Source organism: Neodiprion fabricii, chromosome 1 (genome assembly GCF_021155785.1).
Source record: "Neodiprion fabricii isolate iyNeoFabr1 chromosome 1, iyNeoFabr1.1, whole genome shotgun sequence".
In the NCBI taxonomy this organism is placed as follows: Eukaryota; Metazoa; Arthropoda; class Insecta; order Hymenoptera; family Diprionidae; genus Neodiprion; species Neodiprion fabricii.
This window is the reverse complement of record NC_060239.1, coordinates 1,040,689-1,055,838: the sequence shown is the minus strand read 5'-3', so window position 1 is coordinate 1,055,838 and position 15,150 is coordinate 1,040,689. Positions and strand designations below refer to the sequence as shown.

The 15,150-nt window shown below is 39.4% G+C and overlaps 1 protein-coding gene across 8 annotated transcripts in view; it reads left to right on the top strand.

Annotated features, from left to right (window-relative positions):
- LOC124185999 (pro-epidermal growth factor-like) overlaps positions 1-15,150 on the top strand; it is a 43,062-nt gene that overhangs the window by 14,945 nt on the left and 12,967 nt on the right. Inside the window, exon 2 of one of the 8 annotated variants that reach the window (XM_046577360.1) lies at positions 9,856-10,088. The exons of the other annotated variants lie outside the window; for them this stretch is intronic. Coding sequence (XP_046433316.1) covers positions 10,046-10,088 — 43 coding nt within the window. The 5' untranslated portion in view covers positions 9,856-10,045. The remainder of the gene's footprint in view (positions 1-9,855; positions 10,089-15,150) is intronic. 8 annotated transcript variants of the gene reach the window in all.

Below are 15,150 nucleotides of genomic sequence, written 5' to 3'. Positions count from 1 at the left end.
TTTTATCCTTCTTCGCTGGTTCGAATTGACCGATGACGACCACCCAACTCGACGGCGATGCGACCAAGAGCTGCGAATCTGGAACGATGAGTGGGGGTGTAAAAAAGAGGCCCGTTGATTTTCCCACGAAACTTTGTGGCTGCCGCGCGAATTATTACCGCACCTTTGCACAAACACGCCTATCTATCCATCTGTCTATCTAACTAACTAACCAACTCCGAGTTCATTGCTTCTTTTACCTTTTTCGCATATTATTTTCTAACTTTTATCACGAGATGGATTTCTTTTCTTTTTTTTGCGTAGGTGTACCTTTGCACGCGACGCCGATGTTCGTGAATTTTCTCAGGCATACGTATATATTATACATATGCGTACGTATAACGCGACCGGCAGATAAGCGAGCAAAGCTACACGTTATAAAGGCATGTCGTACAAGTTTGCGTATGGGTGTGCGCACTCGCCCTCACACACACACACACGCGTGCACAGAGAGAGAGAGAGAGAGAGATAGAGAGAGAGACGCAGGCGAGATGTATGTTTAAAGCGAGTCGTGCCGCAAAGGCGGTTTCGAAGAGCGTTGCGGCGGATCGAAGGACCCCGTAAGTATATGGTTTAAAGCTGCAACGCGGTTGTCCGTCGTCGTGTTTCTTTGCGGTTGCGCCTGTGTGTGTGTAGGTCAAAGAAAGAAAGCGATAATTTCCGAACAATTTTCGAATGATTATTCTTTTGAACAGCGCGCTCTTCTCCTTTCCCTTTTCCTTCTTCTTCTTCTTCTTCTTCTTCTTCTCCTTCTTTGCGCGCTCGTTTCTAATTAACAAATCACCCGCGTACACTTGTTAAATAATACACCTTACCTTGTGTCGCGTAAAAGACGATCACGATTTTTGTTTCAATTTGCGGGTGCATCTCTGTTTTTATATTCTTCCTCTCCTTTTTCAATCACTGTTATATCGGCGCGATCGTACGTCAGCGACACTTTTTTATCGATAAAACGAACAATTCTTGTGAAAATTAAAACCGAAAAAGTAGAAAATTGCAACAAAAAAGACTAAAAAATAGATCGTACCAATAGTATTTCACGGGTGGCGTAAATTCGCAAATTTTCCCGCGTACTATAAGTAATAACTTGATATATTTCTTCTTACGTTATATACCTATATACATATGCTTATGTATAACACGTATTTACCGATGATCGGCAAAACGGCCAAAAAGTGAATAGAGAGTAAGGGTGGGGGGGGGTTCGGTAATATAGTTTAGGATAATATGACCGGTCTCTCTGGTCTCGGCATGAGGCAGGCGGACGACAGCCGCGGTCCTGCACAAATTACACACACACACACACACTCGATAAGTAGGCGTGCGTTTCTATGCGTCCTTCGTGATTGCGTGTGTGTGTGTGTTTGTGGGCGCGAGTGTGCATCAAGAGGCGGCGAGGGGGCCAGGTGTTTCTTTCACGAAGCTGGCGAGGAACGCCAAAGAACCCGAAGTGCACGCCTAGCCTCCTCTCTCCTCTCTCTCTTCTCTCTCGAACCCCTCCCGAAGAGAGGGAGTGATGCTATATACACCAGCGATACGATACGATACGATACGATACGATACGCCAGCGGGTATAACCTACACGGTTTTCTGACTGACGGCAAGAGAGAGAGAGAGAGAGAGAGAGAGAGAAGGGGGCAATAGTACTTTAAATACTTTTACTTTGGCTAGGTTAGTTTTCGGTCAAGTAAAAAGGTATACGTATACGTATGTATGCAGCTAGCCTGATTATACGGCTGTGTTTGCGTGCCGCATAATTTAATTCGTCTTAAACGCAGCTTTGTAATCTTTTATTATTACACACAGTCGCAGAAACACCTCCCCCGTCTATGCGTGCAACAGTGGGGAGTATTTACGTGCGATTGAAATCATTCTTTATATACGTTTATTATTATCTACCTAATACTGTTGTATTATTCATATACGCGGAGCTTCTATTTGTTTGACTTTTTTTTTTTTAATCACATATTTGCGCATACGTTTTATGTGAAACTGTTTTTCTTTATCGCTTTTCGCTCTCGAATTTCGAACTAACGATAGAAAGATCGAAAATCGTACATCCGCTGGTATATAATCCAAAACCTACGCGGTTGATCATATTTTCCTGTAACATCGTTCGTGCAAGCAAACCGACGTTACGTATGCAACGTCGATAGTTTCTCGAGTTTATTTATCCGTAGCGAATAAAGACAAATTAATTGCAAGTCCTTTGTCCGTTATTACTTGTTCGGATTAGAAAAATTATTACCTCTGTAGTGTTTTCTTTTTTTTTCTCCTCGCCAACGAAAATACGGAAATTAAATAAAGAGGGAAAAAAAATGCTCGAGCCAACGAACGCAAGGTATAGACGAGCGCGTTTGCGTATATGTAGGTATGGAGCAGAGGTAACCCGGGAGTAGACTTGACTGAGCCCTGTAATATTATATCCTGACCGACGGCGGTGACGGTGGCGGTGGCCTCCCATATGGGCAAGCCGCACACTCTGTTCCTACAACTTGGCCTCCCTTCGAACCACCCCAACACCACCCTTCTCCCAGCCACGTGAGCGAAGGTGCCCGAAGAGAACTCCCGCAACCCCCGACGACCCTCGGGAATTCAAGTCTGAGGTCATTTTTTGGGAAACGGGAAAGTTTCGACGTTTTATTGGAAAAAGAGAAACAAAAAACCGCTGTCGATGAGTAAAATTTCTTTTTTTTTTTACTTTTTCTTTTTTTTTTTTACTAATTTCACGTATCGCGACGTTCTTGACCGTGCACTTGTAACCCCACCCCCCCTCTCGTTTTCGTACGCATAGGTGAGCACGTATTGTAGATGCAAAACACCTACTCGCCTAAAAAAATTTGGCGAAAATTTGGTACAACCGTCAAAAAAATTCCCATGCGGTCTTTGATGGCTTCGCGTATCCATTTCGAGTTACAAATAAGTAATCGATATATATCACCGTGACAAGTTGGTCGGGTGTTCCTCTCGGTTCCTAATTCTTACGTACAACACTGTTGTTACGGTTAACCGTACGTACACGTATGACGTGCGGTTGAGGTTTATCACATATGGGGGGCGGGGGGTGGGTAACATAACGGTGGTTGTCTCTAATAGCATTTCGCATCGAACCGAGCTGGTATAAGATAACCATACGCACCGTATCACGTGTCGTAAGAATATTCTTCGCGTTATTGAATATTAATTTTCTCACTCTGCGTATAATTGATCCATTCAATTACCGACCTCGTTCATCCAATACTGCCAATGAAAATTGGGTCAACGGTCGTAACCCGACAACAAAGGGCGAGGACGATGACCAATCTCCTTTTTTTTTTTTTTTTGCGTTTTGTTTTTTTATCCTCTTCCGATCGATTACCGAAAGTCAATTGGTTGATAATTTATCACACCCGTTTGACAATGCACAATATCTCACAACGCACGTAGGTATGCGTACGAGTATTACTATTATGTATTATATCTGTATGTAACACGGATTATAATAACAACAACAACAATAACAATAATAATAATAATTGGCTAGAGGAGAATTTGTCTCGTTTATTTTTTTTCTTTATCCCGCTAAGCGACAATGGGAGCGCATCATCATCATCATCATCATCATCATTATCATCATCATCATTATTGGGGGGTGATCATGATATTATGTGGGTAGTACAGTCCTGTCGTCGTCGTCGTCGTCGTCATTATCCAATGGATTAAGTTATTTGTTGGGTTTACGGGGATGCACAATGGACGTGGTAATAAACCGCGGTTTTTCGTCGTCCCTCTACCCCCACCCCCAATGACAAAGTGGGCAGCCTGCTGGTACGGCTGAAGGTAGCGTAGGGTAGGTAGGGTAGGTAGGGTAGGTAGGGTAGGTATATAATCGGCAAACGAAACGTAATGAGAAGATTGGAGAGTGGACGGTCGAATGACGGTGACGTTTGTCGCGGCGGGGCTCTCTCTTTCTCTCTCTCTCTCTCTCTATCTCTCTCTCTCTCTCTCTCTCTCTCTCTCTCTCTCTCTCTCTCTCTCTCTCTCTCTCTCTCTCTACCTACTTTCGCATAATACCTTTGCTGCTTGTTCAAAGATCCATCCCCCCTCTGTGTGCAGCGGTACGTCGAAGCGGGGAATATGTCGGGGGAAATTTCGGCTGTTGCGACTCTCTCCCTCTCTTCCTCACCACCCTTTTAAAACCGCCTATTACTCCTCCGAAAATGCGGGACGACGCGATAAGTAGTGTCGAGAGAAAAAAAGGGACGACTCTCCATTCTCCACTTTTCTTTTTTCTTTTTCTTTTTTTTCTTCCTTTTTTACGTATGTACCTTGGGTGCGTGTGTGTATGCATATGTGTTATATAATATACGTATACGCACAACAACTTGATGGAACAATCTAAACTCTCGTCGTTCAATATCCGCAGTGGACACTCTTAGGATAACAAATATCGTATAACGGATTAACCAACTTATTATATTTCACGGTCAACCAAAGATTGATAAGATATCATCATGTATGAACAGTTGATTAAAAGAAGAAGAAGAAGAGAAACGAAAATTAAACAAACTTTGTATGCCTTCTGCTTTTTTAGTAGGTGTAAAAAAAGAAAAAAAAATGTCGATTGATAGAGGGAACAGAATATCGAATTTTCACGCGAAAATCTTGAACGTAAAATTTTTAAATGTGGAAAGTCCGAGTACGGAAAATTGTAAATTTATACAACTTCGAAGTACAGAATGACGAAATATAGAAAGGTCAAAACATGTAGAATGGCAAAATCGAGTGTCTGTATACACGATTCTATATTATTTAGAGAAATTCCAACAATTTTACAGTTCGGCCTTCTATTCTTTTACCTATCCATACTTCTAAATTCAACATTTTTTAAATACCATAAATCAAGCCTTCGATTGATTAAAAATTCGATATTACGGCCCTTCAATTTTTTGACGTTTACATATTTTTAACCCCCCCACCGTAATTTTTTACACATATACTTGTGCAAATTTTACACAATGCACCACGGTCGTGTATAAAACACTGTTACACGTATAACACAGCGGTTAAAAATGGCGGTTTGTTTATTGCGCAATTATAATTCGCACCGTGCAGAACTCTGTCAAGTACACAACCATCTCTATGATTTTTTTTGCGCTTGCGCGTGTGTGTACGTGTATTATCGGGTGTAGAATTTACAGTGCAATCCTGTTTCTGTCTCTCATCATTATCGTAATCGGCGTTGCTGTCATTGTCACCCAGTTTTAAATAATATACAGGAAACTAGTCGGAGTGCGCTTTCTCTGTTACATTGTTAACCCTGGTTTATCGCCGTTTGCGATTTGTCGTTTTTTGCACGTTCCAATTTCGTAGCACAGGTACGCATACGCATGGCATATGCATATGCATACGTACAGGTTCTGCATACATTCGTTGCAGATCGCGCATTATTGTATCCACATTGTTGTTACACCTGCATGCCTGCCTCTATGGATCTGGTACACGATCTACCGTATAATACACGGTTTTAAAATATCCGCGGTCTCTAATTTATGCTGAAACAGTTGACGATTCTCCGCCAAAGTTGTCGCGGTATTTCATTTACACATTATATAATTATAATAGAGAATACAGAAGATGTAGCGATTTGCGGATTTATGTGCAAGCGGTTCTTTTTTTATTGTTTATTTTACTTTTTTTCTTCATTGTGTTTCGTTTAACCGTCGCGGTGCTGAGAGAGAGAGAGAGAGAGAGAGAGAGAGAGAGAGAAACTAACACAGACATTAAATTCGGTTATTTAAAACGCCAACAAGTTCTTCGAATTTATACCGAGCCTGCGGATTTCGAATTTTAACAATTATCCTCGGTACGGTTTCGCGTTCTTTAAGTCATTAAACTGTAAAAAAAGAAGAAAAAAAAGTGCGGTGTGGACTCCGATAGAGTATTATTTTTTTTTTTTTTTTCGTATTAATCTAAAATTATCCCGACGTTCAAGTTCCGAATTGATTGTAAAAGTTGTTCTACAATAGTCCACACTGGCCACTATTGGTAAGTTTTAACGTTGTCAACTTTTTTTTTTTACAATGCATATTTACTCCGCTGCGGTCACCTAGTCACGAAACTCTTAACGAATCCCTTAAAATGCGGAATTTCGATAACGAATTGATAAAATTCCTGCAAACTTACTCGAGGTCGATTATCGAGGAAAGCTGGAGCGATATTTTTTTATTTATTTTTTTATCGCGTTGAAATTGATATATATATATACACATATGCATTGGTTCGAGATTATCAATCATGCCGGTGTTGAAAACGACAAGAATTTAAGAAATATTGTGTATATATATAGAGAGCGAGAGAGAGAGGGAGAGTGTACGAGAAGATGGTAGGAAGAGAGGAAGAAAGGTGGAGGGTAAAAATGCGAGAAAATATGGATATGCGTCTTGGTATACTCGGTGTTTTACGGCATCGAGTTCCTAAACCATCTGCGGCTTCCGACGCCTTCGACGATGCGGAGCATGTGTGGCTGCTATGGATACCCTGCATGGTGGGTGCCCATCGCCTGGCGCCCGAGCGCGAGAGAGGAGGAGGGAGGGCGGCGTGCACTTTGGTTGTATGCGTTGCTGCACGCGCCTCCTCTTCCTCTTCTTCCTCTTCTTCTTTTTCTTATTTTTCTTATTTTTCTTATTCTTCTTATTCTTCATCGACCAACCAGCGAGAAATACGCGATCCCAAGAGAGAATCGACGTCGTTCTTCAGGAGGTCGCTTCTCGAGTGTGTGTGCGTGTATACATATACATACATAATTGTTGACAATTTCGGAAAGAAAATAAATCGATTCGTTTTCACGAAAATTATGTCCACGTACTGAGAAAAGAGTTTATTTACAGTTAACATACGTAGAATTTTTTTATGACGAAAATAAATGTCTCAGTTATTGTTATGAAATTTTAGGTGAGCCGAATATGGTTTTGGTAACTATTGACCAACTTCTGTATCGATCGTTATTTGGCTTAATTCAAATTTGATAGTAAGGCACGTGTACCAGTTATTGATCACGCTTAGATCGATTTATTTTCCAAAATTATAAATTGATGGGATTTTCAAATTGTTAATTTATAGTTGACTGACAACAATTTCCAGAGGGTTGAGACGCTGTATATTTATGTTTTTGGTAATTTTTGATCTAAGGATCAAACAGATACAACCAAAAAGATTTCGGTTTGACCGCCAGTCCAGGTTACGCGGTGTTGGGAAAAAAATGATGGCAATAAAAAAATTTTACGGCATACACGTGCGAACGCTTTTTTTACGTGTAGAATATATACACATATGTATAATATATACTCACGTAGCAATCTGTGCGAAACGTAGGTACAATAGGAAACTATTTTCAGTGATGAGAGACGACACCTACGATGATGCTTCTTTGCCATTCTTTTTTCTATTTTTTCTCTTCTTCTACTTTGTCTCAATGTAAGAATACGGATTCTTACATCACTCGAGTCGAACTCTCTGCATTTGCGTACCAAAATTTTTCGCTACATAACTATCCAGTGTAATTTATCGTGCGTTGTGGATTTTGGTGTTTTTTTCTTTTTCTTTTTTTTTTTTTTTTGTTTTTGTTTCTTTCGCTTGTACGCAAAATTACCGCTCATCTAACTTATATATATATATATATATGTGTACATATTCTCACATTTTACCACGCATTTTACTTCACCATTTTACGTATAACATATCTTTGTACAGTTGTAATATACAAGAGACTTGTAATACGTATGAAAATTTTTGGCGGAAGTCAGTTGCTGATGTACAAAGTCGTGTTGACATCAGGATTATGGTCTTGTCAAGGCAATTTTAATTACAGTTTATTCGCCCAGCGTGGATGAAATATTTTTTATTTCTTACCTTTTCTTACTTCAAAGTTTTTACATCGCCATTTCAGTCAATTACCGTTTTACTTGTTTTTCAAATGCTTTATTCGTACGTATATCTGCATGTATTTGTTACACCCAACGAGCAACTAATTCACGCTACAATATTTTCGTAATCCGGTAAAACCCCTGTGTAATAAGCGATTGCGATGCGTTAACTGATACGTAACGTAGTAAATATATGTTTGTACGACGGCGCTGCAATCCCACGATAAATTTTACAACAAAGATCCGCCACACAAGAAGTTGTATCGCTCTTTGAAAAATCAAGTTATATCAATTTTCCGAGCGGCGTTCTAAAAAGGACATACTTGGCTTCGTTCGCCTTTTTTGGAAAAATTTTTGCCATTTTCTTTGAGCCCGGTACGCACTTTGAAAGATGTGTAATTTTTTGGCTTTCTTTCGAGGCTGGAGATTTTCACGCACATCTCGGAAAAAAAATTGTTTTCGAATTTGTTTTTTTAATTCTGAAAAAATTGTGATACGTCCAAAATGATTGTATGCAACTTTTTACCCTCTTAGTAATTTTACGAAAATCCGGTAGTTTCAGATTGAGACCACCCCTTATAAATATGGTCGTTTTTTTTGCAAAAAGTTGAATATCTTTGCGAAAAGAAAATTGTAAAAAATTTTCCAAAAAATGAGATTGAAGGTTGTACTCCTCGCTTCAAGTTTTTCACGGGTAAAATGTTGAAAAATTTTTTTTACCAGATGTGCGGCAAAATTTCCACCCTACAAAAAAAGCCAAAAAATGACCATCTTTCAGATTGCGTACCGGGCTCAAAAAAATCGCAAAAATTTTTCCAAAAAAGGTGAATGAAGCTAAATATGTCCTTTTTAGAACGCCGCTCGGGAAATTGAGATATCTTCATTTTTCGAAAAGCGATACAACTTTTTGTGTGGCTCGGATATGGGGCGAGTTTTTCCATACTTATGGACGGCAGTGTATATAGTATATAAACATAATGTCTATAATACATAATCCGCGTTCTTTCGGCGCGTAACAGAGCGTGAAACGTTTTATAACCTCCACCAACGTACGCGTGTGTGTAAATATATACATATTGTATGCATACATACAATTTATGTACAGTGAATATTATTATTTTGTTAGATTATATGTCTTTTATTATATTCTTAACGTCGTAACGCGATTGCAGAATATTTCTCATTCGCATATTATTTATAGGAGACATTTGTGTATGCAACACAACTGATATTAAAATACGGTCTGTTGATATTACGCTAAGAATTGTAATGTTTGCAGAGAATCGTTTTACTCCGCAAATCGATGTTCAATTATTGATACTTACACGGTTTCAAAGAATGCGTTAGATTGTTATATAGGTGAAATTCGTGTGTTTGCGTGTGTGCGTATGATGAGAATGCGAGTAATTTACATCCGTTTGTGGATGAAGGGAAATAACGGAAACGATTTGACTTGTATAACATTAAAATGGAAAGGAAACCGTCAAGGAATTGTTGCGACTGTATTAATACGGAGATATTAAAAACGCGTGTGTGCGTTTATACGTTAAACACACGTAACGTGGTGTAAGGGAATGGAAAAGAGGAACGTTATAAAAAGTGCAGGTATTACCACGAACAGGCCGGATCTATGCGTGTCACATCGATAAAAAAATAAATAATATCAAACAAGTAGAAATATACGCCGTTGAAAATGATTCATAATCTTACCGCTTACATTTAGTGTAGAAAATAGTTCTCAAATTACGAAATCAGGTTGAAAATTTAGAAATTCGCTGTAGCGGCGTAAATTACTATGTATATTTGTTTTAAATTAACGATAAAGATGTTTGATTTCTAATTAAAACGCACAAAAAAGTAATATCAATTTATTAAATTGTGTGGTTGATTCATTGTTTTTTGTAAATTACAGAATAAACAGTGAACGTGCGGTGAATTCACTGTTCCGTATCCGAATATACAAACCTTCGACACAGTGCAGGAAGTTCCAAAGAGAAATTTTTAACAGTGATACGGAGGAATATAGACGCGATTTCGGAGAGACAGTACGGGAGATACGAGACCAAAGTTAGATAGACGCTTCCGTATCTTGTACATAAATAATGGAGTACGTAACTACAACCGAAGCACACACGTGGAAAACAGGTAACTAATGGAGGTGGAATGAAGTTTGGCAGCTCTGTGTGTGTGTGTGTGTGTGTGTGTATTATGCAGTAGCGGGGCCACCTTTGGCGGTAGGAAGAGAGCAGACACGCGACATGTGTGAATATATATATATATAGAGAGAGAGAGAGAGGGGGGGCTGTAATACATGTACGATTCTACCTTATCTCCAGTATGTGAAACTCGACGTCAGTTAGCGATGGCTACCGAGTTAAAAATAATCGAACACAACTCGATCGAATCGGTAAAAGTTAATCGATTCGTCGATTGTTTCCGATTTTTTTTTAAACGGTGCATTTGAAACCAAAATTTCGTAAATATATGATTCGTTTTTCGCTTGTTATATGAAATGGGTGTACTCGGCGAGTAAGAAAATGATAACAATGATACTCTGATAACAGAAAGTGACAATGCATCGCGTCGTTCGCGGGAGAAAGAGAACAAAAACCGATTTTGAGGGAAAATAATGGAGTCGGTCGATTAATCGAGGTTTGAAAAATGATTGATTATACTCGATCAACGGGAGAAAACAATCGACGTAAAATCGTGCACCGTCAAACGTTGACGCAAAATTTACGACTCCCGCTAGAGTTTTATCAAAATCCATATGTCGGTCCTTATTATTACCGGCATGCTTGGGGGAATCTTGTCGATCGGTTCTCTTCTTCGTATTTTTCCTCGCACGCGTCCGCTTCTCCCCCTCTTTCCAGTCTCGTCTCTCCTCTCCTCTCCTCTCCTCTCCTCTCCTCTTCCAACGGAGAACGACCGCTGCATCCGGATACGGTGTCTACGTTTTCTAGTTTCAGCTGGTGCCGTAGCTGATTGTGAGTGCGGAATGAGAGAGAGAGAGAGAGAAAGAGAGGAAAAAGGAAGGAGGAAAAGACGCGGCGGCTGCAGCGAGGAGAGCTTCTCCCTCGTTTAACGTTGTAGGTGCCGGAACCCCCTCGAGGGGGGGAGGGGGAGGGGGAGCCACGCGCGATTCATATGCTTACACATATATCGTGTGCGTGTGTGTGCGACGGCAATTTGAGAGGAGGACCCTGGAAGGAGGACCGCAGGCTTAGGGTGGTCCATATGCAGGGGGTTTCGGGTCCTGAGACACACTTTTTTTTCTCTCTCTTTCCTTCTTCTTCTTTTTTTTCCATTTTTCTTTTTTCTTAATTTCGCTTTTAAATATACGGAACGACATATTTCGACCGTAGCCCACTAACACCCACCACCTTATATATCCCATATGAATTTCCGTGTTTAGACGAGCGTCGTTCTCGTTGTGCAGCTGCAATAAGATATGCGGCATGCCTGAGTGATGCAGGGGTCCTGATCTCTTCCCTTTTCTCTCTCTTGCGACTAATTACTTTTTATTATTATTTTTCCTTTTACCAAGCGTAGCTGTACGTAATTAATCAATTTTTTATTTTTCATCGCATCACTTGTATCATTTTGATGTACGTTAAAGTCAATTTTGCACAAATTCGTTTCCATCTTCTTCGTGAATTTTCTTTCCAATTTGGTTTGCACGTGTATATGTACGTATATAGACGTTATCTTTGCACCGAGTCATTCCCCCGTATCGTAATACTGATATTAAGAAATTCACGTCCGTTTTCATCAATCTTCTTCTTTAATTTCCTCCGCTCGTATGCGCGACAACACCCTTCTTCATCGTCTGTTATAAAACACACACGCACGCACACAACTACATATTGTAGATATAACGCGTATCTCTATTGTAGCGCGCTTCCAGGCAATCGTATTAAATATCTCCCACCGTCAATATAACATATAAGGCTTTTCATCATCCGACCTGAATCCTCCACCTGCCCTATAACAATGTAGATTTTATTGATTCGTCTCCCTCTGCATAACATACAACAATCTCTGCTACGTGCAATGTACAACAATTCGAAAATAATCCAAGAAAGAACCGAAGATTTTTCACGAAGCAAAAAGAACCGAACGCACGCAGATTGTATTTTTTTTTTTCCTCAACTTTATGAGTCACTTTTCACATCGTTTAAATATATATATATATATATATATTTTTTTTGTTTTCTTCATCCGTTTCTTTTTACTTCTCCTCACACGATCGACTATACATCATATGTATGTATATATATATATATATATATATATATATATATATATATATATATATATATATATATATATATATATTGTATACACATGTATACATATTCACACAGAGCCAGTCAGCGAGAAGAAGCCCTGAAATCACCTCGGCGGCTAATCGTTCTTGACTCACAGAAATATATTTAAATACGCGAGCGTGTATATATATATATATATACATATATATATATATATATAGATGTGTGTACGTTATATCCGCCATATCGGCCGTAACGACTCGGTTAGTTATTCGTAAGTTGCAAGGGGATGAGATACGTCACAAGTGGCGTTCTTATTCGTACACCAAAGATATCTCACTCGTTACACCTTGTGTACATATGCATGTATGTACCTTCTCCAAAGGTATCTGCTGCAACCGAGATTATTACATTAATAAAACGTCCGTCCGTCTACGTTATGCAATAGCAGAGGCTTGCGCGTGTGTAAAATAATACGTAGGGTTTTGTTAATTCGGACGTATAATCTATACATAGGTATAGTATATTAGCACGATAGCTAATTATACTGATATAATGTGGACAGAAAAATGTATATAGTAGAACTGAATTTTTATATCGAAACGGTCCTTTCTTTATTACCCTTTTTTTTTTTTTTTTTTTTTTTTTTTTAATAGTTTATTTTAATTTGTCTGCTCGTATACTCGGCACACACACACACACACACACACATACGCATGATTTCTTGTATTTTTGCAATCACCGATCAGACTTGAAATGCGAGAACTAATCGCTCTTGCATATTTAATAGACGCGCATTGGTTTGCAATCGTTGCGTGAACGTATTTCACTTTATACCTTAGTACGTGTTGAACACGCTCTAATCGCACTCTCGTCTCGTCGTCATCCCCGTGCCTCCGTATAAATGAGGGAAATGGCCAATTTATTTCTACGAGTGCACGTGGGCGAAAGACGAGGACCAAGACGAAGACGGAAGAGCTTCGAGCTGAGAAATTATCGTGATCGTCGCCTTTGCCATCGCGGACGCGTTCGTCATTCGCCCCGAAATATCTCCTTATTCGCCCGTTCTCCGCGATCATCGTCCTTCGCCGTTTCGCGAAATCATTTTTTTATCCTGTATAGTAAAATAACCCTTTCGTCCAACTTGTCGAACTAGAATTCGGATAACGTTCAAATGTTGTACTTACGACTGTAATACGTGTGTGTTGTACAGAAATCGATATTTACGCAGGTTCTTCTTTGTTCCCGGAAGAAGGGTAAAAAAGTTATGTCGAATTGCGATTCGGTGACGAAGAGAAGGTAGAAATGTAAAATAAAAAAAATTTTCTTCCTGTTGCATTTTAATCGTACGCGATAAAAGCGCTGACCAAAAAGAAAGAAACAAATCAAAGAAAAGTAACAGACGCGTGCATTTTACAGGTAGAAAACAGAAAAAGGCAAAATCGATCCTTGTGCAAAGTGTTTCGCACAAAAAAAAAAGAAAAAAAACCAGTATAAATTCTACGTAAAAATTCTTTGCGTTACCTGTACTCGCAGGTACCGATAATAACAATAACGACAATGATAACGATATCAATAACAAGAATATTAACAATAAGAAGAACACCACACGATGCGAAGGTAAAAGAAGAAGAAGAAGCGCCCCGGAGGCATTCGATAAGGCACGACAGCAGGTACGAGGAGGGCTTTGCCTGCAATGCGGCAGGTATAATATAAACTCACCAACTTTGGAGAAACGTTGGGGTGTAGGTTTAGGTTTAGGTATGGGTATAGGTATACGACGCAGCGTGCCCGACGATATGACGTCACGCGTTTGTCAAAAATACCTCGGTCAGTCCGTCCGCTGATACACATCGCCGTTATCTTACCACGCGGCGTTTTTCCCCCGTTTACCTGCGTCGTGCCTTGCGTATCTATGCAAATCAGGTGTATATCAGGTATTAGGTATTAGGTATTAGGTGTACCTACGTATTATGCGAGAAATTATAAAGCCGTTGCATACCAACGCACGATGGACGATTATTATACCTACACGCGTACCCGTAGGATCCAATTTGCGTTATCGGTTATCACGTATGCGTATCTTTTTATCGCGTATAGCTGTTATTTTAATTACGGTTCGTATCTTGTATACGCACGAGCACATTTTTTCCTCTCGATTTAATATTCTGTATATATAATACGGGTATATATAGTAATAATAATAGTTATAATAAATGCAAGTCATTTCAGTTTCATCTGGAAATTTATTCATTTATTTAATAATCTAATATCCATGGAATCGTCGATAATAAAATTGATATTAAATTGATTAAAATTAATGCAATGTCGAGTAGTCGTAACGTATGCTCGAGTGTAAGATTGATAGGCGGATAGATGGTTGTACGTAGGTCAGGGTTCGTACGCACAGGAAAAACCTGGAAAACTGGGAAAACTCGGGGAATTTCTTACAGTAGGGAAAAGTCAGGGAATTTCGAAAATAAGATTGGAATTTTAAGTTTCTTGAAGAAATAAACTCGTTCTCATACGTGAATTAATTGATATCAAAGCTCCTTTCGTTTTTTTCTTACTGAAAATCGCTGGCTGTTTTTTGTAAATTAGTAGTCGGATAGTAAATTAATTACTAAGTAATATCGAAGGTATCAGTATTAATAAGAAAAAAAATTTTCCGGAACACCTGGAAAAGTCAGGGAATTTCGGTTTCCATAAAGCGTACGAACCCCGGTAGGTGTACATATGTCTTATATGTGAAAGATAGTAATCGCGCGCACACACACACACACACACACACACGCCATGTACTGTATTATGCAGGATTATAGTTGTGGGTGAAGAGGCCGCGGTACCAGAAATGTTACACGACAGAGGACGACACCCACGCGAATGACGTAACTGCGTCGCGATCTCTCGCGAGATCTTCATCTTCGTAATTCAAG